This window comes from Podarcis cretensis (assembly GCF_951804945.1).
Source record: "Podarcis cretensis genome assembly, chromosome: 8".
NCBI lineage: Eukaryota > Metazoa > Chordata > Lepidosauria > Squamata > Lacertidae > Podarcis > Podarcis cretensis.
This window is the reverse complement of record NC_137177.1, coordinates 10,308,610-10,336,289: the sequence shown is the minus strand read 5'-3', so window position 1 is coordinate 10,336,289 and position 27,680 is coordinate 10,308,610. Positions and strand designations below refer to the sequence as shown.

Here is a 27,680-nt window from a genome sequence, read left to right as displayed (position 1 = left end):
CCCGAAACAGGGCTGACTTCAGATGTCTTCTAAAAGTTTGGTAGTTTGTGAACCGCCCTGAGCCCTACGGATGAAGGGCGGTTTACAAATTTAATTAATTAATAATAATAACAACAAACAACAACAACGCCTTGGAGGAATGTATCAAGACAGATAAATAACATGTCCTGTTCTGAGGCTTCCCTTGGACATCAGGTTGTCTCCACTGTGAGAAAAGGATGCTGGAGTATTATAGGCCGTCAGCCTGATTCTTTTCTTAGCTTCCGCCGCCCCCCAACCAGCCTACCTTCCACAACGACTTCCACCGTCTGGGTCCGTTGCAGCCCAGGTATGCTGGGCACAGAGGCTTCACACGTGTACCCGCCGGCCATGTGGTAGCTGAGTGAACTCAGGGGCAACGTCTCGCCGTCTCCCACCTTAGTCTTTCCCTGCAGGGGGATGGGGGAGGAAAAACAAGAGACTGCGTCTGAATGGTGCAATTCCCGCCCAAGAGAGGCTAGCCCAGCTCCCTCTTTGTCATCCGGCAGCCTGAGATCTCCCTGCTCAGGAAACAGAACAGAAGACGGGATCTGCTCACTCAGCTGCTGTCCAGGCAAAGTGGATCTGAACTGCTGGTCCTAAATGTGTTCCAATGCATTTTAATGATTGTTTTTAGCTAGTTTGTTGCCTCGCCCTTTTTAAACGCTGTAAGCCATACCTTGAACCCCAACTTGGGATAAAGGCAGGGCATAAATGACCTTAAACCATCATCATTATTTCTGAAAGTGGGGTCACCTGCCTCGAGCCTTCGAGAATGGGCAGGGTTTTCGGAAGACATTCATATTTAGAAAAGCCTACCCAGAAAGTTTGTAGGAGTTTTGATTTGTTTCATTCTACTCTACTGCGGTTTAAACTTTCTGTATGTTTTAAATTACGGTTGCAAATCTTTTAGTGATAAGGTTATTGCTTTATCTTTTTTTTAAAAAACGCTTTTGAGGCTTTTTCCACAATCAGGCGGTATATAAATTTTATGAAATAAATAACTACAAGGCGAAGTACAATTAAAAACAAACCAGGTGGAGAGATTGCTCCTAGACTCACCACCCACCGCCAGATGAATTTTCCAAGCATCTCCATTCTTACGCTTAAAATGCAAGTTTCTATCCCTCAGTGTGGTTGCAGCAGGTCTGATAACCCACAGGCAGGATGCCTTTTGAAAAGACTCTGGTATTTGGAGATTCATCACTTCTGACTGCCTACCATTTCCACCCTTATGACCAGCCGGACAGTCTGCTACCCAACAGGGTGGTTCTCTTGCACAGGCTCCATTTACAACTATGGGAAGCTGGGCAAGAGAACTGTAGAATTCCTCTGAGTGTGCAACTTTAGGCTTTGTTCTGCTAGCTGCGCCTTTCGAGAGAAGTGCCGTTTCAGCCTTGCAAGTTGCAAATTTAAAGACACAGTTCTGCGAGACGAGATAAGGGCTGAGTTAAGCCGCTAGAGGAATGAATAGGGAGAGAAGTGTGGAAACCATCACAACCCGCCCACGGCACCTGCGGAGTTTGTGCTTTGCAAGAGAGCAAGGACATGAGTCCAACTTCCGTTTGCTCCCCCACTTTCCCCCAGGAAAACCTGATGTTTAGTGCTGAATCGCAACAAATGGCGATGCTGAGCTAGATCGCAGCTCATGCGTTATTTCGTAAGCGTGTGGCTCCTCCACCCACCTTCTTCCATAGCAAGGTGGGCATCTGGGAGCCAGTACCAGAGCAGGTCAGCTCGATGTTTTCGCCCAATCTTGCCATCACCGTCTTGTTTGGGTTCAGAACCAGGGGGTCCAGATCTAAAGTGGGAACAGGGGGAAGGGTGGGGGAGAGAGAGAGAGAGACAAAGAGTGACAGAGGTGACAATACTCAGGGTTTTGATGGAAGTGCAACAGCAGGGATCATTCAGTTTGTAACATAAGGGGTTAATTCCATTCTCAGTGATAGTCAACTACCCAAGAAGGGTGTGTGCGTATGTGGAGGTGTTGCTTGGCAACCGGACAGATTGGCAAGATCTTCCATGAAGCAGCGAGTGCTCTGGTTGGCTGTGTAGTTTGGAGGAAGTTTCTCCTCTGTATCTTTGGTTGTACATCTCCCTGCTATGTACATTCTCCTCAAATTCTACACCATTTTTGCTTCTTCTCTAAGGTGTTGTCAGGATTACTTTTCTCACTGCCGTCGTCCCCCACCAACCTGTCTCCCAGCATGAGGCCGTTGTCCCCTCCCCCAGCAGTCCACGGGCCACTCACAGTTGACATAGATGGTCACCTCCTTCTCCAGCTCTACGGTACTGGGGCTGTCAAAGTCCAGCACCTGACACCGGTACGTCCCGCCGTCTGCCTTGGTCACGTGCGGAAGGCTCAGGATTCCGTTGGCGTGGGACCCCAGGTCTACCTGTGTGTCTTCACTCTGGATTTGCAAGGGAGGCAAAAAGGGGACGTCCCCCCAAAAAAGGTCAGGAGGCCAGTTTCATCTGGAGCGAAACAGCAATGGCAACCACCACCCAGCCTGAGGCCTGGAGAAGTGACTTCATGCCCACTGCTATCAGAAAGGATGTCCTTGTTTTCCAAATCATAAAGGTAAAGGGACCCCTGACCATTAGGTTCAGTCGTGGCCGACTCTGGGGTTTCGCTTTACTGGCCGAGGGAGCCGGCATACAGCTTCCGGGTCATGTGGCCAGCATGACTAAGCCGCTTCTGGCGAACTAGAGCAGCGCACGGAAACGCCGTTTACCATCCTGCTGGAGTGGTACCTATTTATCTACTTGCACTTTGACGTGCTTTCGAACTGCTAGGTTGGCAGGAGCAGGGACCGAGCAATGGGAGCTCACCCCATCGCGGGCATTCGACCGCCAACCTTCTGATCGGCAAGTCCTAGGCTCTGTGGTTTAACCCACAGCGCCACCCACGTCCCTCATTTCCAACTCATATCAGCAGGTAAAACCAAAACACACAATCGTCTCAAACCCCCACTGCCTTCCCCCAGGAAGGAAGAGGTTGGACATGGATAATGCGTCATGGTCAACAGTACCATTATTTTGTAAAAGACGTACTCCGGCGGGGGATAGCCGTCTGCCTGGCATTGCAACTCGATATCATCCCCTTCCTTGATGACCTCTGGGGAATCTACAGAAAACTGCACGTTCTCTGTGAAGTCTGAGGAAAGAGGGTCACACTGAAACCACATGACTATTTATTTCTGTATTGTTATTATTATTACTACTATTAATCGTAGATCTCTGCAGTCTGTGGAAGAGTTTCTCCTGCACGTTCCAAAGATCTCGTAAGCCTGCTGCTACACAGTATTTATTTGCTTATTTCTTGCATTTATAACCCCACCTTTTTCTCCAAGGAGATCAAGGTAGTTTATACGGTATTCCTCCTTCTCCTCCTTTAATCCCCATAACGACCCTGTGAGGCTTGCTAGGCTGAGAATTTGAGCCATGGGACCGCGCACCAATTCTTTTAAGTACCTAGCTACGCCTGACCACGATACAATAAAATTAGAACCAATGCGCGGCAAGATCCTAGAAGCAGGAGCATTAAGGTCATACATCAAAGCCCTCAGCCAGGATTAAAGCATATTAAAAGCCTGCCGGAACAGATTTATTCTGAACAATATTTGTAATCCTGCACCTTCTACCTGACTAGGAACCTCGGAGCAGCTTGCAACAAATATAATTTTGAAAGCAAAACCAAAAGGCGGGTGTCTTCGTAGAAGCACAGAATTAGAAGGGACCACAAGAGTCATCTCTAGCCCACCCCACCCCCCAGCATCTTTCACCCAACGTGGGGCTTGAACCCACAACCCTGAGGTTAAGAGTCCCATGTTTTCCCAAATAAGCTATCCCTCAGGTGGCACCGACCCCTTCTGGGTGTACCTCTAAAAGCAGGTCAAAGAGAAAAGCTGCTGGAGGGCATTTTGCAGTCTGCAGGCCACCACCACCAAAAAGGCCCTGCAGCCATCCACTGGGCCTTCGCTGAGGATCAAAGGCAGGCCTCCAAAGTAGATCTTAAAACTTGGGCAGGGACACGAACATGTGTAAATCGCCTCGGAACGGTGGTTTGGAAGGGAATTAATAAAGCAATAATGATAACATTGACACTGTCACATGGAAAATGCTTACTGAAGGCCACCACACCCGAAACCACACAGGATGAATGCTCCACAGAAGCTCCCAATATTTCCACGTAACTTACAGTGCAACGTGAGATGGAAGGGGTCCGACTCTGCGATGCCGACTTTTCCATGCGGCATTGCGTAGCTGACGTGGCAGAGGAAGCTGGAGTACTTGTCAGATTTGTTCACCCGCAGGTACAGCGTGCTGGAGACGGAGAGCAGTCCTGACGCCTCTTTCACTGTCCGTGACACGACATACAGCTCTGGGGAGCAGCACAGGTATACAGGTGATGCAGAGAGTGAGGCCAGCACATGAGGGGCACATGGGGAGGCGAAAACTCTGGAAACGGGGCAGCACAAGGATATTTTCCAACGCATCATTTCGGTGATTTGAAAGAAATACAGCGGTACCTCGGTTTTCGAACGCAATCCATTCCAGAAGACCGTTCGAGTTCTGAAACATCCGAAAACCAAAAACTCAATAGCCAACAGCTAGGCCTCAGAATCTTGCACTCAGGGGAAGCCACGTGGCATATTCGACTTCCGAAGCGTGTTCGAAAACCGAAATGTTTGTCAATGGAGACGTTCGAAAACCGAGGTACCACGGTATATAAAATGGCAACTTTCACGCAGTTTAAGGATTTAACAGCTATATGGTTTTCAGCTGTGAGGTAAAGGTAAAGGGACCCCTGACCATTAGGTCCAGTCGTGCCCGACTCTGGGGTTGCGGAACTCATCTCGCTTTATTGGCCGAGGGAGCCGGCGTACAGCTTCTGGGTCATGTGGCCAGCATGACTAAGCCACTTCTGGCAAACCAGAGCAGCGCACGGAAATGCCATTTACCTTCCCGCCGGAGCGGTACCTATTTATCTACTTGCACTTTGACATACTTTCGAACTGCTAGGCTGGCAGGAGCTGGGACCGAGCAACAGGAGCTCACCCCGTTGCGGGGATTCGAACCGCCGACCTTCTGATCAGCAAGTCCTAGGCTCTGTGGTTTAACCCACAGTTTTGTTTTAATGGGTGGTTTTAAGGTTCTGCAGGAATAGAGGCATATTTTGAGTGATGCAGGCCTATTTTGAGGGGGAAAATAAATTTAAACAGGCAGCACTCTAGCACAGAGCAACCTGAGGAAAGGATGAGAGAGAGCACCTGTTTGTTTATACACTTATTCGAAATTAGCCTCAGGATGGCGTAAGATGCTCAATGGCAGTCAGGAACGTAAGACTGAAAACGGCAGTGGCAGTCGGGGATGTACCTAGAGCTATGTTTTCTCAGACAGCTCATGTCCTCGAAGGAAGGACAACAGCAGAAAAACAGCTTCCTTACCCTTATTGCGTTCCGTGGAGGCATTCAGAGAGCGGCCATCTTTGTACCAGCTGATGGTTGGCACCGGGTTGGCGTTTTTGCTGGTGCACGTCGCAATCTGGGGAGGAAGGAAAGGCAGGGAATCATTGGTTAGGCCCTGCTGTGACCACTCTCCCTCACTCTCCTTAGGAAAGTTCTCCCACCTGGGATGTCAGTTAGCCTTATTTACAGTCACAGCCTCCCACCTTGCCAGCAGGGCTGTACAAAAAAAAAAAAAAAAAAAAAAAAGAGGAAACACTAAATTGCGCTGGTTTCTGCAACCTTTCCTAACTTCCTGTTAATCGCTTCCCAGCATAAAACACCCCGAAGCCATTTACAATTAAAATATATATATCTTAAAAGTTTTAGCTGCAACACTGGTACGGAATGGGTTAAAATAATCTCTATTTTAAAAGTCTTGTTGAAAAAGTAAGACATTCAATAGGAACCAATAAGGTAATATTGGCAAGGCTGAAGGCCCAATTTTTACGTCACTTGGAGGGGACCTCCTGAGGAGATGGCAGTTGGCTGGAGCACCATCTCCTGCCGAGCGCAGTGAGTGTTTTGCATGATTTATTCTTTCTGCTGATTATGAGGAGAGACAAAGCTATATAGGGCAGAGAAGCCTGACTCCGGACAACTGGAAATCTTATTCAGTGGCCTCCCCTGAGATTCACCAGGCACAGCCCACACATTTTGAAGCACGAGAGCTAGAAAGATGATTTCTTTCTTTTTCAAAATGGAACTCAAAACGGAGAAGTTCAAGTAGCTGAAATCTGAGACTGATGCCATATTTAATTCCCATGGAACTGTGGGGTCTTCCAACTTGAAGGGAAGCTAGATCCACACACCCAAGGAAAGGCTTAAAAAGCTCCCTCACAATAATAATTACGGGGCAGGGAACACTCTCAAGGCTGTTTCCAGCTCATTCTCATCTATCTCTTTGAGCCATTTCACTTCAGCGCCAGGAAAGGGGCTGGAGAAGGGCGAATTCCTCTGAGCATGTACAGAGTGCTCTCCCTTTGGTGTGAAGGCACCATAGTCAGTGCACCTATTCCAAGCCCTGAGGTCAGGAAATAAGGCTTTCAGGCACTTCCAAGGTGTTGTTTTTGTCTTTAAGAAAAGGATAGCAGCATCTCACCTCTGAGGCGTCCTCCTCAGTCACAGAGAGGGTCCTGCTGTTAGGTAGGACCTCTGGGGCTTCAGGTGCACCTGTTTGAGGAGACAGTAGAGGTCAGACAAAGTAGGGCCACTGACTACTCTGCTCACTTACAAGACTTGCCATGTTCTGCGTGTACATCCCTGTTTATTAAGCTTTTCCTTTGAGGATGGGTCCTGAGTGGGTGACTATGCAAGGCGGGGCCTTTTCACCAGTGGCACCCAAACTGCAGAAATTCCTTCCTAGGAAGTCCCGCCTCCTCCCATCTTCATCCCCCAGATTCAAGAGGAAATGAAGAGAGTGGGAAAATAAGCGAGGAGCTCTGGTCTCGGAACAAAATTCAGGGTGATCTCACCCACAAAATGCAGGGCCCCCCCATCAGTAAACAGGTTTCCCAAAATTTGTGGTGCGAAAAGGAAGCTGGGTTTCCTGCTACAAGTCACTAATCAGTATGTGGTATGGAGAGTTGCTTATTTTGCCATAAAGGCTGGTTTATATAGGAATGGAGGTACCTTGGAGATCTGAAAACACAAGCAACATACCTTCATATCAGCTTTGTATTACACAAATGGCTGTTTTTTTAAAAGAATATGTTTTAACATGTTTCATGCTTCAGTGTGAATGTTTTCATTTTGCCCATCCTAATGATTAACTTTATGAATTACTGGTTATAAATAGAGAGTATTGAATTTTTTTGTGTGAGTTTGTGTTATCTGGTTTAAATTTTGTTATCTCGCTTGGTGCTGCTGCGGTTCAAGGACAAACACAATAGAAGTTATCTTATTCAATAAGCAAGGTTGGGGGGGTGGACCCCAAAACAAACCAGCACTGAGCTAGATTCCGGGACCACAAACCCCATTGCTTCCTCTTGATCAGAGAGGGGGAAATGATCAGGCGTCTCTGTTTATTAGCATGGAAGGTGTGTAGACAAACATAGCTGCTTCTCTTGTCCCATTTGTGTTTGCAGGTGCATGACAGAGCCACTGGGATGTTGTTGCAAGCAGCCGTTTGCTGTCCCAAAGTCAGGGAGGCTGGCCTGAACCTTGCAGACCATGGCCATGGAAGCTCGGAGCATGTAAGACCCATCAGCGTTAGGTTGCTGAAGGGGGGAAAGTACAGACAGAATGAGAGATGCAAGCCACCTTTGGAAAAAAGAGCGGAGGTGGCATCTCCAGGTGTTTTGCTGCGGGCAGGGAAACGATTTCGTAAGGGAAGGAATTACGCATCATCGGGCGAAGAAGCAGCTGGGAGCTAGAGGGAAAGAGATTGGCCCAGGAGGACTGGGTTGCAGGGAGTTATGAGAAGTCCTAGATAGTCCCAGATGGGGGAGATCAACCAGGATAGCAAAGAGCTGGGGGCACAAGGTATTTCTCGCCAGTTCAGAATGGGAAGGTTGAGTGATTTCCTTGCAATGCGACAATATGTTCCATTGGTGTTCTGATAGTTGAGGTTCCTGCACCGCAAGGGGGTTGGACAAGGTGACCCTACGGGTCCCTTCCAGCCCCACAATTCTACGATGCTATTTTATCTCTAAGAAATTATATTATATCTTTCTCAAGCAGGACCAGCGTTAAGCAAGGCAGGGCTGCCACAAAACCAGGCTCAAGTTGTGTGTCTTGGTTTCTCGATTTGATCCTTCCTTGTGGTTCTGATTGTATTGTGGTATTTTCTGCGTCGTGACTTGCTGTAATTTTTACTGACTATAGCAATTATTTTATTGTAATTGTAAAGAGTGAACTGCTATTTGATTGTCATTTGCTGATATTTAATTTCATTGCATACTATTATATTCTAACAGGTGTTATATTATTTGACACAAGTTGTTTATTTTAAAGTTATGTTTCCATTGCGACTTATTTGTACTGGATCAGATTGTTATAAGGTGCTGTTTCTTCAGCTTGTAAACTGCCTTGCGTAATAGTAATGTAGGAAGGCGGTACAGTGGTGCCTCGCAAGACGAAAAGAATCCGTTCCACGAGTCTCTTCGTCTTGCGGTTTTTTCGTCTTGCGAAGAAACCCTATTAGCGGTTTAGCGGATTAGCACTATTAGCGGCTTAGCGGCTATTAGCGGCAAAGCGGCTATTAGCGGCTTAGAAAAAGGGGGGGGGAAGTGAAGAAAATCGCAAGACTCACAATACGTTTTCGTCTTGCAAAGCAAGCCCATAGAGAAATTCGTCTTGCGAAGCGCCTCGAAAAACGGAAAACCCTTTCGTCTAGTGGGTTTTTCGTCTTGCGAGGCATTCGTCTTGCGGGGCACCACTGTATACCAATTAAAAGTGAAACGAAATGAAAAGGAACACATAAAACAGGGGCCTTCTAAGGAGAAAAGGAAGCAGTCTGACACAGGTTGAACTGATGCAAGGCAGGCGTTTCACAATATCTTAACACTGTGTCCTGTCTCCACACCGGCACAAAACACCAGCTTAGTTCTAATTTATCCACAGGTTAATGTGGAGGAAGACGCCTAGAGAGGACCGGCCTTATCATTTCACAAGGCAAGGAAGGGACACCTCAGGCTGCAGTTCTGAGGGCACCATTAAGCTGCCAATCATAATAACAGCATGAAATATTTTACCACCATTAGGGATGTTCTGCTTCAGGTACCAGAAATATATTGGGCCATCTCAGGGCCTAGAATTTCCTCTTTAGGAGCCTTTCAGAGCTTGGCAAAGGGAATACGGAGATGACATAAAAGGGCCGAGACACCCAGAACAGAAAAAAAACACATTTGGCCAAGAAGGGTTGCGCAGCAGGGATTGTTTTTCTTCTATCGATTGATTCACACGGTGCTTTAAAGGGCTAGCCAAGCCAAGAAGAGCAAGATTCATTTTTACTGATTCACAAGATAACTTAAGGGAAGGGAGAGAGGTCTCTGGCTCCAAGGATCTAAATCCCAGAGGCAGGGACTTATTTAGGCTTTGCGCCAGTTCAAGTGGAGGCCTAAGGGTTAACCAAAAAACGGTGTGTTTGAAGGCAAGGTTGGGATCTGAAGGTGGAATCTGCAGGACCGGTCCAAGAGATTTTGCCGCCTGAGGCAGAGCAATAAATCTCCACCCGCCCGCAATTCACATGCACAAAGCCTGAGGGTAGACAAATTATTTTGGTCCTGCAGGCAGAAAATCCTACAAGCACCTCTCCTCCTCCTTGCCAATCTACTAGCAATAATTTAGGTAGCTGGTCGTTTGCTAGCCTTCTTTGACAGCCAAAACCAGCACCCTGAGGCAGCCGTTTCACACTGTCCCAACGGTAGGGCCGGCCCAAAGGAGCAAGGGGAGCAAGGGTGGAGCCAGGAAACCTGTGGGCAGGCAGCGAAAACAAGGGCAAGCCGTAAAGAGAGCTTTACGAGGGAAGGACAAGGAGACAAGATGGCGGCATGAGTGCCTTGTGGTCCGAATGGCGAGAGAAGCGATGGCAGGAGCCTCACCGTACACCTTGAGTTGCGTCACTCCCATTCCGCTCCCTGCAGCGCCCGCCGTCACCTGGCAGGAGAAGGCTCTCTCGTCAATCACCTCGGCCGCTTTGATGACCAAACTGTGGCTGGCTTCCATGGAGGCGCGGTCCGTGTACTCGGTGCCTCTGTCCACTCCCTGCCGACCCTGATCGCTGTAGGCCACACGCCGCTGCTCCCCGTTCTTGTCCGTCTGCAGAGGTATTCACGGCCAAGGACAAAAGGGCTGGTTACTAAGGGCATCTAAAAGCACCACACACCCCAGCCGCCATTATCCGCCTTCCCAAGACTAGGATACTCACAATGAACCACTCCACCAGGGGCAAGCCATCGTGACCTTCCGTGGTGTGAGTGCAGGAGATGGACACTTTGTGGCCTAGCTCAACCTCCAACAAAGCCGGGACAGACACTTGCACCTCTGCCTGGCATTCTGGGGCTGAGGGGAGGAGAAAAAGAATGAATGAATGAAGATCAGGACTGACCAGAAAACAACCTAAGGCCATGCTCAGTAGTAGATTTTGTCAGAGGTTTCCTCCAAATGGATAGGCCCAAGGCCCACCTGCCTAAGGACCTGCCCAAGCAAGCCCCATATCCACCGTCAATGGTTCTTCCATATCCCATATTTTTGCCTGCAAGCTGGCAACTTTGGGGCTTCCTTCAAGGGGGGCCGGATTTTTTTCACGGGGCACGTTCGTTACAGACTCAATTTCCCAAAAATGTTAACCGCCAAAATGAATTACAGCACGAAACAGCACGTTTTCGGATGTCGCAGTCATAAACACGTACTTTTATTGTGGCCACATAACGGTCTCAAAAGAGGACTGGACAACTGAACGGAGGATAAGGCTGTTGATAGCTCAGTTGGTTAGAGCGTGGTGCTGATGATGCCAAGGTTGCGGGTTCGATCCCCATACAGCTGCAGGGGGTTGGACTAGATGACCCTCGGGGTCCCTTCCAACTCTAGAATTCTATGATTCTTCCCATGATGGCTATGCCCTGCCTCCACGGTCAGAGGTAGCAGTACTGTACTTCTAATACTAATTTATGGAAACTAAATGGGGGAACAGTGCCCTTCTGCTTGCCTGTTTCTGTTTCGGGCCGCAGGCTTGACCCAGCAGGTTCTCCTTATGTTCAGAGTTCATCCTGTGGTTTAAATCCATGGGAAGCCGCCTTAAACCAAGTCAGACCAATGCTCCATCTACCTCAGTGCTGCCTACACTGACCGGCAGCAGGTCTCCAGGCCTTCAGGCAAGGCCCAACCCAGGGATGCCAGGAATTGAACCGTGGGCCTTCCACAAGAAAGAGCAGTCTCTGACCCTGAGCTACGGCTCTCGCCCATCATTTTAAATAACAAATAACAGCAGCATGTTTTAGGATTTATGCAGCTCTCACAAAGTGTTTTTCAAAGTGCTTCCTCTCAGGCCTCGCCGGTGAAATCCTGCAAGATAGGCATTTATTCTCATATTGCAAAGGTTGAGGCTGAGGAGGGGAAAAAAGCCGGGCGGGGGAAGTGGGGGTTGGTTGGTTATTTGCCCAAAGCTATCTAATAAATTCAGAGCAGAGATGAAATCTGAACCGTGTACTTCCTGGCTCACAGCACTTGCTCTTATCTATTATGTGACAGCAGCAGCTTTCGCCAGCCTATCTTTTCCACAAACAGGTCATCCCAATTTCACTGGGCTGTTATTGTTTTTTTGTAAACAGCGGCCCTTTCCTCTGCCCCATCCATGGCAACAGAAGGAGGGGGAGAAACATTGAAATTGGCAGCTCATCTTTTATCACAATGGGTAACATTCCCAATGGGAAGTAAAACCGCCTCTGAAGGGAATGCGATTCATCTCTCTCGCCTCTAAATGCCTTGATTTGAAAGGTGTGAAACTTGTTCTGTATAGAATTATGATTCTCACAACATGTGAGATCCCTCGTGTGTGTGTGTGTGTGTGTGTGTGTGTGTGGTTGAAATAAATGCCCTCTGCAGACTCTCTCCTTGCCCCTGCCATCACCGGTGACCATTCTGAAAGGAAAAATTTGATGTTGATCTTAATCAGAAATTCCCCAAATCTGCACTTCTTGAAACATGACTATTCTTTCAAAATTTGCACTTCTCTGAATTTTGCGGCAGAGTTCTCCAACCAACTGAAGTGTACAAAGTCATTAATTATAGTAAGGAAAAACACTTGCGCAAATGTGTACAGTGGTACCTTGTTTTTTGAAAGGAATGCCTTCTGGGAATCCGTTCGACTCCCGGAACCGTTCAAAAACCAAAGCGCGGCTTCCGATTGGTTGCAGGAGTTTGCTGCAGCCAATCGGAAGCTGCGGAAGTTGCGCTGGACGTTCAGCTTCCAAAAATCATTTGAAAAACAGAAGACTCACTTTCGGGTTTCGATCGTTCGGGAGCTGATTTGTTTGGGAGCCAAGGCGTTCAGCTTCCAACGAATGTACAATTATCAAACCTCTGTACATGTATCTACATTAGGACAGATTTCCACTAAAAACGTTGGCAACTTCTCTGGAGGGCTTCCATGCTTTAAAAAAAAACCTGCAAGTGGCTGCGGACATATGGGGAATGAGATTTACAACAGGGTTGTTGTGAGGATTAAACGAAATGGGGAGGAGAAACGCATACACAATCTTGAGATCCTTGAACGACAAAGATGGTATATAAATGTAATAAATAAATAAAATAAAATTTTAGTGTATGCCGTGAATGTGGCCCTAGCCTCCACCAAAGAATCCTGGGAACTGTAGTTTGTTAAGAGCACTGAGAGACCCCCTATTCCCCTCCCAGAGCTACGCTTCCCATGGTAATTTAACCATCCACCTCTCTTCCCAAGCAACTCTGGGAATTGCAAATATGTGGAAAGGCAGACATGCTGCGTTCAGCAGAGTAAGGTCCTTGACATTCACCCCCTGAGGGGCAGGAGGGCAGTGCTGGGGGTCTCCACAACTGTTGAAAACCATCAGATCCCCACAGTACTCAACCAACGTTTTCTAACATTGGTTTTCCCCACCGCTGTTGAGAGAGATGGTTCCAAAGGGAAGTTTGCCCTCGAAAGTTTCTAAGCTGCAAAGCAGAACCACCAAATGCCCAGCTCCTCTTTCCTCAGCCGTTCTAAAAATATCCATGGCTCGTTTTCTCTCTCTCTCTGCTGCCGTGTCTTAGAAGCAGATAAGGGCAGGGGCAGCTTGGCTTTAAGTGGAAAACACAATCCTTTTATTCTCCACTCGCTGGCCACCACAAGACCGCCTAATGCTTCTGATCCAGGAGCCACGTTCTTTGCAACATCCTGAGGAGAAATTTCAAATTCTAAGTTTAAAGTCCCAGAGGTATACTGCTGCAACTTCCGGTTTTACTACTAGAATAAAGTTGGTAAAGTGGGGTCCAAGGATACCCTGACAATTGTACCCAATCCTCCCGTGCTACATCGGATTGTAGCTGGTATGCGTGTACTAATTAATACAACTCCAAATATTACTATTTTTATTATACGGACTTTCCTTTGAGGTTTTTAAGCAAAGTGCGAGTGACCGTTTGTCATGGATGCTATAGATGATTATATGATTGATACCCTTCCAGATACAGTGGTACCTCAGGTTACATACGCTTCAGGTTACATGCGCTTCAGGTTACATGCGCTTCAGGTTACAGACTCTGCTAACCCAGAAATAGTGCTTCAGGTTAAGAACTTTGCTTCAGGATGAGAACAAAAACGACGGCAGCAGGAGGCCCCATTAGCTAAAGTGGTGCTTCAGGTTAAGGACAGTTTCAGATTAAGAACGGACCTCCGGAACGAATTAAGTACAGTGGTGCCTCGCAAGACGAAAAGAATCCGTTCCGCGAGTCTCTTCGTCTAGCGGTTTTTTCGTCTTGCGAAGCAAGCCCATTAGCGGCTTAGCGGCTTAGCGCTATTAGCGGCTTAGCGGCTTATAAAAAGGGGGGGAAGGGGGGAAAAGTCAGAAAAACTCGTAAGACATTTTCGTCTTGCGAAGCAAGCCCATAGGGAAATTCGTCTTGCGAAGCACCTCCAAAACGGAAAACCCTTTCGTCTAGCGGGTTTTTCGTCTTGCGAGGCATTCGTCTTGCGGGGCAGCACTGTACTTAACCTGAGGTACCACTGTATACCACCTTTCCTCCTTTCATATGCAACTCAACAATCTGCAAGCCTACACAGGGTTTTTGCACTCCTGCACATCCACACGAACGCACACAGAACCAAAACTGCATCTTTCCAATTTGCAGAGAAGCAACAGCACAGTGGAGAGCAGGAGCTAAGCATAGTTTCCTGAGCCGGGTGCCATGGCAAACTATGGTTAGCTCCGAACAGGAAACGGGGAAGTGAAGCTGCACAGAAGAAGGGAAGGGAGAGTGTGTGAGCCCATGGTTTATCCCCAGTCCTCCAAACCATGGTTAGGGGATCATCTGAACTAAGGAATGGGTCTTTTCATCACAACACTGTTAACCACAGTTTAGCGTTGTGTGTGTGCATTGTAGTGAGACTGGTTCATGCGGCATTACACACAAACACCTAACACACACCTAAGACACACACACACAGAGCTTTCTCTATTACACTGTATGTTGTGCATTTCTCATGCACTCAAAACAGGAGAAGCGTGCCCCTTTTTCCTCCATCAAATATCAGATATTATATGCCTTTAGCTACACTTAAGGCAATCTTGATTGAGATTTGCTGGGAGGAGCTGGTATGGGGCGGGGGGGGGGGGAGAGAAAAGAGGAGAGAAGAGGAATAAAGCAGCTATCTGGCACTGGGGGGGGTGTGAAAGGAGAGGGAGAAATTGGCTATATGAAAGGGCCCACAAGGAAGCAAGCAAGCCGGCAGCTGCTTGGGATTCCAGGCTGGCGCTGAGGGCTTTGTTCCAGGATAAGCCCCTCCAAATGAGGGGGTTGGGGGAGAGAGCCAGCTTTCATCTCCCAGCCGGGTAATGGAGAGGGAGGGGGGGGCGGTTCTGGCAAGGCGGAATGCCCAGAAACTGCTGAGCGCCAGGGAACCAGCTGGGAAAACCCAGGGAAGAAAAAGAGATTGATTCATAAACACTGGTGCATAGACAGAAGGCTCCTCGTCTTCACGTAACACCTCAAACCAAGGCAGACGGAGGAACGGAGCAGGTCCCCCCACCAAAGCACCCAAGGGTAGCCAAAGTTAGAGGCAGAGACAGGGCTATGATAAGCTCCTCTGTAAAAGACTCTCTGGGAAGGAAGGAAGGAACTTATTCAGACTGCAGAGCAGGCAGGCACAAGGCCCGGGGACAGGGAGGGATTGCAAGGTCTAAAGGATGCTGGATGAATACAATGCCCAAGGGAAGGCAGAAGCATGTCCAGGGTTGAAAATGGGGTGGCAGAGGCATCACTGTCTCTGAGGTACAACGCACAAATGCCTTTCCCCCCTTTCGGTTACACTCAGCTGCTTAAGATTTTGAAAGGAAAGCTTGCTTACTAAGGGTGATGGTGGGGTGAATGTTTGCGTTGCAGGGAAAATATCCCTTGTGTGAAACACCTCCAGCAATCTGACTTTTTTCTGTATGCCACAACAGCTGCGAGAATATTACTAGCGAAGAATTGGAAGAAACAAGATTTACCAACTCTCAAAGAATGGCAGATGAAGATGATGGACTACAGTGGTACCTCGGGTTAAGTGCTTAATTCGTTCCAGAGGTCTGTTCTTAACCTGAAACTGTTCTTAACCTGAAGCACCACTTTAGCTAATGGAGCCTCCTGCTGCTGCCGCTCCGCTGGAGCACGATTTCTGTTCTCATCCTGAAGCAAAGTTCTTAACCCGAGGTACTATTTCTGGGTTAGCGGAGTCTGTAACCTGAAGCGTATGTAACCCGAGGTACCACTGTATATGGAACTTGCCAAACTGACCAGGAGACTGCGAGAGCCACAGAGAAGAGACGGTGGAAGACTGGAAGAAGTTTAAGGAATATTTGAAAAAATATGTTAATATTTAAATCTTTGAATAGCTTTGGAAGTGGATATAGGCTGTAGGGTTAGAAGTAGAAGATAGTGTATTTTAAAACAGTATTATTTGTAAGTGATAAAATGTGAAGTTATTTTAAGTGTGACAAAAAAAAGATGGTTAGAAACTATGATGTATGTAAACTGCTGAAGATGAAGTAAAATGAAAATCAGATAGGTGAGACCTGGGGAAGCCCACTTAACAATGTTTAGAAAAATAAGGATATGACAAGAATTTGTTTGTGTTGTTTTTTGTGTGTGTGTTCTTTATTTGTGTTATAAAATGAATAAAAAAATTGGGGGGGGGAGGCAATCTGCAATCCTCCTGGGGGATGGGGCGTGGCGTAGCTCAGGGGTACGGCATGTGTCTTATATGCATAAGGCGCTGGGTTCAATCCTGGGAATCTCCAGGTAAGGTTCAGAACATCCCTTGCCTTAAACTCTGGAAAGCAGGGGCCTGTTAGTGAGACAATCCTGAGCTAGCCGGACTCTTTATTAGAAGGGGGGGGAAAGTGTGTCAGGTCTACTGAGCACAACAAATCATCTTTGGTGAGTCTTGTCCCTATGGAGCAGTTGTGGAGGCTGAAGATCCCTGCCTTCTCACAGCTGCCTAGGTTCCCTCCTCTGTAGAGTTTCCCCCAAGCAATCTGAGACTGCGCCTTCATGGTGCTAATTTCTCCTCCACCCTCTTCATGCCTCTCCTGGTTCTGGGAGACAAGGGAGGAGGGGAGCTTGTTGCAGCAGGAGGGCAAGCTCTGAGCCTTCTTCTTCCCTTGGGGGTTCCCCGCCTGGTTCCTCCCACCATTCCTCTGTGTCCAGCCAGTCCCTGACAGGTGCCCTCTAAGGGCTCTGTAGTTCTTTCAGAGATGCATCCCTAGGGATATCTAGGAAACTGCATTATACCAAAGTCAGACTATTGATCCATCTAGTTCAGCGCTGTCTACAACATGAGGCAGTGGCTCTCCAGGGTTCCCGGCAGAAAGTCTGTCCCAGTCCTACCTGGAGATTATCAGGGATTGAATCAAAGGCTTTTTACTTCCAAAACCTGTGCATTGCCATGGAAGAAGAAGAAGAGTTTGGATTTGATATCCCGCTTTATCACTGCCCGAAGGAGTCTCAAAGCGGCTAACATTCTCCTTTCCCTTCCTCCCCCACAACAAACACTCTGTGAGGTGAGTGGGGCTGAGAGACTTCAGAGAAGTGTGACTGGCCCAAGGTGACCCAGCAGCTGCATGTGGAGGAGCGGAGATGCGAACCTGGTTCACCAGATTACGAGTCTACCGCTCTTAACCACTACACCACACTGGCTCTCTTAATGCCCACTGGTAGATATGACGCAGAACACGTGGTCCACCAGTTTTCTGGGAGTTGATTGGGCCGCTCAGGTCAGCCATTATGTAGATAAACTGCTCCTGCCCAAATGCCTTTATGAGTTCTCTGATTGACAACCCACCTGGTCCCAGGGCAGATTGTGGCAATGTAACATCACAACATGCCGACCGCTAAGCCAATGCCCTCTCATCTATCTCTCTGGCTATCGAAAGACAGTCTGAATTAAATTAAAACAAAATAAAACTCCGGCTCAGGAACTGCAAGGGATTATGATTGTTTTACAACAGCAACCACAAAGTGCCTTTTTCCGTGTAAATTAAGTGGCTGAAGTGGGGGAGAAAAAGGAGGCCAGTAAGGAGCAGAGGTTTATGTGAAAGGTTTGCGAACTAAGTTTAGCTCCGGTACAAAAAGCAATTTCCTCATCTGAGAAAGTGCTCAGAGTCATTTATTACTTGTTTAATACATTTTGTATACCGCCCTTCATCCAGAGGTCACGGGGCAGTTCACAACACGAAAATACAAATACGTAATAATACAAAAACAAGACAATAACTTCCATCCTACGAACACATTTAAAAGGCCGTAGAATCAAAGGCCTGGTTGAAGAGGAACATTTCCACCTGGCGCCTAAAGATATGCAATGGAGGCTCCAGGTGAGCCTCCCTGGGGAGAGGATTCCACAAATGGGGAGCCACCACAGAAAAGGCCCCGTTCTCGTGGTGCCACCCTCCAGACCTCTCGTGGAGGAGGCACACAAAGAAGGGCCTCAGATGATGATAGCAGGGTCTGGGTTGGTTCATATAGAGGTAAGCCGTCCTTGAAGTACTGCGGTCCTGAGCACAGGTATCCTGTTCACTGTTCTTTAATTCCAAGTCTTTTGCACGTAATTCTGCCTTGCAGATTCCGGGGTTCTAGAAGTCTGACTACCCCTGTTCTGAATAACTATTAGAGGTTCAAGACAGCCTGGGGATTATTTAAGTGCTGCCACCCTAGAATGTTTATGGGGAAAGAGAAAACAGGTGCCCCCAGATAGAAGAGGAAATGAAATTGAAATTAAGAGCACAGCAGGAACAGAGAGGCCAAATCAAAAGCTTTCAGCTCCTGGCATTATTCAGATGCAAACGCCTTTGTGCTAAAGGACCAGCAGCAAAGCTCAAACAACCCTGTGGCAAAGAGAGGCATAAGCAGCTGGCCTGGCAACTTAAAAATATTTTAGCTTCAAGGCCAACCATTCCCAAATATCCTCCCACACCCCTCATACCCCTGGTGCTTAACCCTTTTCTCTCTTTTTGGCGGATGTTTCTGTTCCACTCTGACTTCTGGGTGCTCAGAGGAGAACTATTGCACTTTATAAGGGGACATGGGGCTGGTGATGAATGGGCAGGACCACATAAAGTTCTATTTCCCTGGGTCCCAACCAGTAGAGTAATGGTTCAGGGCACAGGGTATGTGTGTCCCGAATACCCCTTACTATTTCTGCAACGGGGTCCCTGTCTCCAACGTCAGTGTGAAAGTGGGGATTCGTAGCCACTCCTAAGCCTTTAGGAACACTGAAAACACGTGGTTTCGGATTCAAGAGAATGGTGTGTAATAATAATAATAATAATAATTTTATTATGTATATGCCCCCGATCTGACTGGGTTGCCCCAGCCACTCTGGGTGGCTCCCAGCAAAATATTAAACACGCAATAAAACATCAGACATTAAAAACTTCCCTGTACAGGGCTACCTTCGGATGTCTCCTAAAAGTCAAATAGTTGTTTATCTCTTTGACATTTGGGAGGGTGTTCCACAGGGCGAGTGCCATTACCAAGAAGGCCCTCCGCCCAGTGGCATAGCGTGGGGGGTGCAGGGGGCTGGCCGCACTGGGCGCAACATCTTGGGGGGGGGCGCTCGCACTCGAGTGCTAAAATCCACGGGTTAGGGGGCGCAAATTACTTGCCTTGCCCCGGGTGCTGACAACCCATGCTACGCCACTGCCTCCGCCTGCTTCCCTGTAGCTTCACTTCTCACAGTGAGAGAACCACCGGAAGGCCCTCGAAGCTGCACCTCAGTGTAGGTCTGAATGATGGGACTGGAGACGCTCCTTCAGGTATACAGGGCCGAGCCCGTTTAGTTCTGTTATGCCCAATGGAACTTCACAGAAAACATAACCTAGGTCACTCCGAAAGAATAACCTCTGAAGACAGTTTGGAAACCCCAGATGGTGCAGAATTTGGCGGCTAGGCTGCTCTCGGGGGGCAAGACGATTTGAGCATACTATACCGATCCTGGCTGCCGATTAGTTTCCGGGCCAAATTCAAAGTGCTGATTTTGACCTGTAAAGCTTAGGATCCCAATAACTCAAGGACCACCTCTCCTCATATGAACCAACCTGGACGCTGTGATCGTCATCTGAGGCCCTTCTTCATGTGCCTCCTCCACGAGAGGTCCGGAGGGTGGCAACATGAGGGCAGGCCTTTTCTGTGGTGGCCCCCCACTTGTGAAATCCTCTCCTCTCCCCAGCACCAGCTTAAACCATTAAAAACAGCACCATATTTATCCAAATATCACAGGCCCTTGGCCAGGCCATTGAGAAGAGGCCTTTTAGTTGATAAATTTAGAGAAGAAAATGAATTGATGCACCAGCTCCATTTTATGAAAACCCTGAGGCTTTGGCCTTGTTAGTCTGGGCAATAATCCAGTCTTGGGCAAAACAGCTTCAATATCGGACATCAGAAAAAATAATGAACCAAGGCCAAGCATTCTTGAGCGTTCTGCAACATTTTGGAGTAGATACACCCATAATCACTTTCTGTATAATGCCGTTTTGCATGCTGAGGTATGGAGGGGTGATTCACAGCAGAAAGACATGAAGGCATGGGGCAAGTTCTCAAAGAAAGAACACGTGCTGTTATTTTAAAATGCCCAAGCCCTGCAAAACCAATTTAGGTTTCTCTCTTGGGAGAAGCAGAAGCTTTGGTAAAAGAGATGAAAGGGGAGGAATGGTTACAGAACAAGCCCTTACCATTCTCTTTCCTGCAGCAGGCTAAAACACGCTTCTGAGAAGGCAATTGCCCCGGAGCGAGTGACAAAATGGAGCCGAGAAAATACTGAGCGTTCCTCTCTTGCATACGGTGAGATGAGTGATATGCACAAGATCAGGACTGTGACAGGCAAGTCCTGCGATCCAGTCCTCGTACAGGGGCACACTAACAGGTTTATCTAAACTAAGCAAATTGATTTCTTCACTTTGAAATTTGTTTTCTTTTCTAGTTGCGGAACAGTGAGAGGAGGAAAGAACTCAATTTCCCTTGCAATTTTCAGCCTCCTGAGTTGCAGATGCAACTCTGGTAAACACCTTACTATCAAAACTCAGAAGAACTTCAAATATATAATGCACCCCTATAATGCTGAGAGACAGAATTGTGATTTTGAATGTTTAGGGACAACAGCTTTATGGCTCTGGCTGAATTTAGGCATCAGCTTCAAAGCATGGTTCCTGTAGTTTAACTATGGCTTGGCATAATGTCCAGTTGACAGACCGTGGCTCACAACTGGACAGCAAACTGGAATCCAAAACTGGGTTTGCAAACTATGCTTTAGGTTTACTTGGTACGTTTGAGTTGACAAACCCTCATTTTAGCTGGGGCAAGGCAATGGAAAGGAGGGCACTCCTGTCACCATTGATGAAAGGCATTTTGGCAGATATACCTTGCCTTGGCCCAGGTGAAAAATGTTCTGTTTGTTTACATTCACCTTTCTTCACAATCACTGACTCACAGCCTCCGTTAAATATGACTGGAAGCCTTTGCAAAAGGAGACTTGCGACCTCCGTTTGCAAAGAGTTGAAACCGTCCATTTTCTCACTTGTCTCTAATGTGACATAGGTTTATTATGAACAACTGCAGAGTGAGGGGTGTAACTGCTCTGAGCTTGAGAAGGTGCAGCAATCTCACACTTAAGCAACAAGAAAATAAACAACAGCTCACTCCTGGCCTCAGCCTAGAAATTACACAAAAGACAGGCGCGGAAATGTTGCAATGTGTCCACCGGCTGTAGTCTTCCACTCGCCGAGCACATGCTTAATTGTATGCAAATGAGGTTAATTATGTATAAATAAGATGGGCAGGTTATCTGCCGCCTGTCAGCTCACAGTGTGGCTGCCGAAGCTGAACCAACTGTCGGACACAGAGGTGGCGAGGCTGAACTACAACAGCAAATATGCATTGTTACATTAATCTCCTCTAAACCCAGTAGTGGAAAACTGATGGCCCTAACCGAAGCAATTAAAAATCTCCCTCCCTCCCTCTTCCCCTGTCTCTCGTTTATATTGCTTACAGATATTTTTAAATTTTAGACCATTCAGCAGCTTTGCACATAATAATAATATGTGAGTTTCGACTTGGTTAACTGATGGGAAAAAGGGCAGTGTCTTTCCCCCCTGCCTGCCTCCTTTCAGTGCTTTGTTCATTAGGGCTCGGCAATATCTGGTTTTCAGCATCACGATATATCACCAGCTAAGCATCACGATATATTGATATATTACGAAGTCTGATAATGATGGAGCTATGAAGAGACCCCCTGTCTGACTGTATCTTGTGACCAAATGTGGATGCGGAGCTCTGCTTTTCTACAATACACATTACCAAAACAAATAACAACCAAAGCATTACCAAACATTACCAAAACAATAACAACAACCCTGAAAATGGATGCCCTTTAGCTTAGCATTGGGTTTGCCTGCATGCCTAATGTTCAGAGTGCAAGTTGGGTCTCCCGTGGGAAGGAGGCCGAGACAGATGCCAGCGACTGGCAGTCTGTACCAGAAGGCAGCTTGCCAGTTTGCTGCCACCCTGCAGCAGTGAAAACAAAACTTGGGTGACGCCATGCCTCACAAGAATGGTCGACACCAGGAATCAAACACACACAAACACACATTTTCCCTCCACCTGAGATGCGCCTCCAGCGGCCTAAAACCGTATGGAACCATACAGGCCCACACGCCTTTCTCTAGTCCCCAGGGTGCGCTGCCAGGCCCGTTTTGTCTGGGGATTATTTCATTTTATTTTGGGGACATTAAACTTGGGAAGGCCAACCAGTTGTTTCCATCGTGACCGAGAAAGGACAAGAATGAGGATCTCTGGCCCACATCCAGAGGCTCTTTGGTCAGGCTGGGCCTTGTTGGTTTGGGCCTGTGAAGCACACTTTCCCCTGGGGCCATGCGCATAGAAGAAGCAGGGTGGGAAAGAGATTTCCAAGGGCTCCCCTGTGGGAAGAACATTATTCTCGAAAGGCCTGTATAGATAATGGTGGGAAAAATGCGAGCTGCCAGCCTTAGATGTGTGCCACTCGCTCACTTTGTCTCCTGTCCGCACCATGAGGGAGACAGGGCCATAGTGGCACACCAGCTGCGCCCAGGCAGAAGGCTCCACTGGGATGCATGGCTTCATGCCTTTCTGTGAGTGGCGGCAAAGCACATTTGCAACATGAACATCTCCCTCCTTCCCTCTCAGTTCGCTGGCACTGAGAGCACGGCAGAGGAAGGTGACGTTGCGCTCTACTGACAGGGAAAAAGTTCATGCGCAAACCAGAACTGTTCCACTTAATCAGGTACATCTGGCACCCGTATGTCAAGGACAGCTCCAGAAAGGCAGTGCATGGCTGAAGTAGGATTTAAACCTGAGCAGACCATTATCCTCCCTTGTTTAAGGTAAAGGGACCCCTGACCATTAGGTCCAGTTATGGCCGACTCTGGGGTTGCGGCGCTCATCTCACTTTACTGGCCGAGGGAGCCGGCGTACAGCTTCTGCGTCATGTGGCCAGCATGACTAAGCCGCTTCTGGCGAACCAGAGCAGCGCACGGAAATGCTGTTTACCTTCCCGCCGGAGCGGTACCTATTTATCTACTTGTACTTTGATGTGTTTTTGAACTGCTAGGTTGGCAGGAGTCCCTTGTTTAGGGAAGCTTTTAATGTTTGATGGACTACTGTATTTTAATATTCTGTTGGAAGCTACCCAGAGTGGCTGGGGAAACCCAGCCAGATGGGCGGGGTATAAATAAATTATTATTATTATTATTATTATTATTATTATTATTATTATTATTATTAGCTGCTTTATTAGAAGTTAAGAGCATTGGGTCACATGGCTCATTAGTGCGCACACCAAGGGCAGAAGCTCCTAGAGGTTCAGAAAGGGAGACATTCCCAGCCCTACCGAGAGATGCCAGGGATTGAATTTGGGACCTTTTACATGCAAAGCAGATGTCCTCCTACTGAACTATGTATGGGCCCTTCCGCTTGTATAGGAGAGGAACCATTACTCATGTAGGTAAACAGTCCCATGGCTCAGCTTGCAACATCCCCAAGCTTTGTTTTGTTTTAAAAGATATCTCTGGTAGCGAGACCAGGGAGGAACTCTGCCAGAGAACATGGCGATCCAGGCTAGACTTGTGGCTTTTCACACTGTGCCTGGGAAACTCCTGGGAGGTTGTTTAAGCAGAGGTTGGATGGCCATCTGTCATGGATGCTTTAGTTGAGGCTCTTTCATTGCAGGGGGTTGGACTAGATGCCCTTGGGGTCCCTCTGATTCCTCTGCAATGGAGAGAAATTCAGGGTGTATTGGACGTGCTCTGAGGAAGGGGTGGGCAGACGCCAGGCTTGTCAAATCTACTTCATTCACCAAGAGGAGCCAGATGCAAAACAAGAATGGGGAAGAATGGGGAGTGTGGACAAGTCACACTCTTAAAATTAAAGAACAGAGCACACATGAACACACACTCAGCCTGAGCATTCATTTTCAGCAGCAGAAATGAGCTCGCGGTCATTTCACACACTCCTGCCTAGGGCAACCTTTCAATTTACATAGAGCCACAGCAAGACTCAATAGGTCTGCAACAAACGCCATGCGGGAGCCAAGCCTTCGCACAAAAACCTGCCCAGAATCCTCTTCAACACAGAAAAGTTTAGGTAATGCATAGGTATCACTCGAAAGGCAAGTTGAAGCGGAAAATGACCGAGATGCTTAGAGGGAAAAACCACCGGGCTAGATGAAACAGTGCTCTGACTCATCACGAGAGCCAAATTCGCATGTTTACTTATGAAAACTACACAAGATCAAGTGATAAAACATACAGGCAGCGACTTCAACTGTCAACGTGTTTTTCAACCAGCCAGGATTCCCGGCATTACACCCAAAAGCTGAGGTTGGGAAAGGGCAAGGAAAGGAAGCCCCCTTCACTCAAATGGTGAACCATGCATTTGGTTTTGCCACTCAGATTCAGATAATCTTAGCAGCTGGGTTTAGAAGCATAGGCTAGATTTAAGGCAGTCCCTTGAAGAATGTCCGTCTTGTAATGAGCTTCTGTAGCAGAAAAGTGTCCCTTTGGCAGAAGAGAAAAGCTTGTGCTTCTGGTAACAACTCACTGAACCCAAAGTGTGACTGACTGAAAAAAAAAATGGTTTTCTGCCCCCTCTGCTGCGTGCCTGCATGCAAACAAATGCATGAGCACATGTACATGTTTGCAAATAGTGTGCAGTTAATCCCCCCTTCCTAGCCATGTGTGTGGGCAAGCAAAAGACCTTGAAACGCATTTTGTACGCTGCCTACTTTGCAAAACGGGATTCACCAAGGCTCTTTTGTTTGTGGAGAAACCTAGCCCTGCTAAGATCCTGGGTGAGTGAGGACTGGCTGTTGTGGCTGCGTCAAGGGAACTGAACTCTGCATGTACCTAGGGGCACTCTCCCCATTACACAAAGGAAATTAGCCTCATGCACATCGGAAGAATGAGATGGTAGGTGTTAACTCCCAACACTAAAAAAACTAGATTTTGGCGCCTAAGTCAGGTCACCACTGTTCTGGAAACACAGTACACACAAAATAACTGCTATATTCCCTATCTATCCTGCAGTTTTTTTATGAAACACTGCGCTTTGATGCATCTGCCCCCAAACCATCTTCCATTGAAACTGAGGAACAGAGTGAAGCAGCTGAGTTTCACGTTGGGAATGTGCACATAGCCATGTTTATGTTCATCTCTTCATCTCCCCGCCACCTCCAACCAGATTAGCTTTTGGAGCTATCACATTCTTGAATTCTATTTTTTTATGTAGAAGGGAACATTCAGCTACACGATGGATCACCATTTTGAGGGGGCCAGTGGGAACATTTGCAAACAAAAACAAAAAAACCTGTTGTGGGCCTCATAGCATGGTTGTGAGGGTAAAATGGGGGGGGGGGGTGGACCCTGAACCCTGGTTGTCAAATGAGCCACTGGTGCTTTGAAAAATAAGGAAATGTGCATCTTAACACCCACCTAAAGCCGCATTGGGACGCAGGTGGCGCTGTGGGTTAAAGCCTCAGCGCCTAGGGCTTGCCGATCGAAAGGTCGGCGGTTCGAATCCCTGCGGCGGGGTGCGCTCCCGCTGCTCGGTCCCAGTGCCTGCCAACCTAGCAGTTCGAAAGCACCTCCGGGTGCAAGTAGATAAATAGGGACCGCTTACCAGCGGGAAGGTAAATGGCGTTTCCGTGTGCGGCTCTGGCTCGCCAGAGCAGCGATGTCACGCTGGCCACGTGACCCGGAAGTGTCTCCGGACAGCGCTGGCCCCTGGCCTCTTAAGTGAGATGGGCGCACAACCCCAGAGTCTGTCAAGACTGGCCCGTACGGGCAGGGGTACCTTTACCTTTACCTTTTAAAGCCGCATTGCCCTGTACAAAGAACAGCTAAATGGATTTTATCCTGGTGCTAGTTCTCCCAGAATTTGGCAAAACATTGCTTTCCCCCCCCCCTTTCTTAAATTTCCTCTTACCGCCCTATCCAAACTGTAAATACCCAGCCACTTCTGACAGCTTAACAGCCCCCTAGATTTCACTCAAAGGTTTTGTTTACTTGTTTTTAAAAGCAAATTTACCACCTCCCACTGCAAAAATCTATGTTAGGCTTGTCTGGTTAACTTAAAATGTCTGCTGCAGAAGCTGCCTCTCCCCATATCAGACCGGGACCACGGTGTCCCACCTCTGAGGCACGCACACAAAAGCAGGCCCATCTGAGCCCAACCCGGCCATCTTTCTCTCTCCCACCCCCGGCCCCCCAGCCCTGTCTGGGTTCAGGTTGCCCTGTCCTCCCTCAGGCCTTCCCTGCCGGGGAAGAGAAGCAGGAGTGACAGATTAGCCTTGTTAGTGGATTCCCGCAGAGGGGACGCAGACCAGTGACAGCTGGCGCTGGGGATGCTCCCAGGCCGGGAAGGGAGCCCCCTCGCCCACACCCACCCCAAATCCCCGAGCCTGCGCCAGACGCAGCCCGCAGTGGCATGGGAAGGGCAGATGAAAGAGGCCGGCTTGCACCCAGGCCAGCCTCTTTATTCATGTTGATGAGGGGTCTCCTAAGAATAGCCAACTTCTCTCAGGGCAGCGGAGAAAGGAAAGGGGCGGGGGATTTGCAAAAGCAATGAGTCCCTGCAGACAATCTAACTCATGAGTAGGCAAACTAAGGCCCAGGGGCTGGATCTGGCCCAATCGCCTTCGCAATCTGGCCTGCGGACGGTCCGGGAATCCGCGTGTTTTTACATTAGTAGAATGCGTCCTTTTATTTAAAACGCATCTCTGGGTTATTTGTGGGGCCTGCCTGGTGTTTTTACATGAGTAGAAAGTGTGCTTTTATTTAAAATGGATCTCTGGGTTATTTGTGGGGCATAGGAATTCGTTCATTTCCCCCCAAAAAATATAGTCCGGCCCCCCAAAAGGTCTGAGGGACAGTGGACTGGCCCCCTGCTGAAAAAGTTTGCTGACGCCTGATCTAACTTTATCAGTTGCACCAGACATTTAAAGTACACTGCCTCCCCTGTAAGTATCCTTGGGAACCGTAGATCATCCCTCACATATACAGTTCCCAGTAACCTTAAGAAACTACAGTTCCCTAGATTCTTGGTGGGATTTTATGTGTCTTTAAAGGTTTTACATGTGTGTTGATTGTGTTCCAAATGTACAGCCTCCGTGTCCTGCATCAAAAAAGAGAATTACCACTGCCGACGTGTAGTAAAATGTGGGGTGAAATGTTTGTCTGCTATTATATTTCGATCCCACTTTCACTTGAAGGAGTTTGGGGCGGTCAGCGCACATTGTTCCCCAACCCTCTGCTCCGGCAGCATACACAATTTGATACTCACAACAACCTTGTGAGGTAGGTTTCGTGACTGGGGAAGGATTTGAACTTGGGTCTCGTCATTTCTCGTTTGGCACTCTAGCCCAGCTTTCCCCAACCAAGTGCCCTCCAGCTGTTTTGGACTACAGTTCCCAAA

General features: G+C 47.9%; 1 protein-coding gene across 2 annotated transcripts in view; it reads right to left on the bottom strand.

Moving 5' to 3' along the window:
- Positions 1 to 27,680, bottom strand: part of BCAM (basal cell adhesion molecule (Lutheran blood group)) — a 62,244-nt gene that overhangs the window by 16,859 nt on the left and 17,705 nt on the right. For both annotated transcript variants that reach the window (XM_079985502.1, XM_079985503.1), the window contains exons 2-10: positions 10,396 to 10,529; positions 10,070 to 10,286; positions 6,628 to 6,698; positions 5,469 to 5,565; positions 4,220 to 4,402; positions 3,051 to 3,175; positions 2,270 to 2,429; positions 1,704 to 1,819; positions 287 to 428 (exon numbers count right to left, since the gene is read on the bottom strand). In XM_079985502.1, the coding sequence (XP_079841628.1) occupies positions 287 to 428; positions 1,704 to 1,819; positions 2,270 to 2,429; positions 3,051 to 3,175; positions 4,220 to 4,402; positions 5,469 to 5,565; positions 6,628 to 6,698; positions 10,070 to 10,286; positions 10,396 to 10,529 (1,245 nt within the window). The remainder of the gene's footprint in view (positions 1 to 286; positions 429 to 1,703; positions 1,820 to 2,269; positions 2,430 to 3,050; positions 3,176 to 4,219; positions 4,403 to 5,468; positions 5,566 to 6,627; positions 6,699 to 10,069; positions 10,287 to 10,395; positions 10,530 to 27,680) is intronic.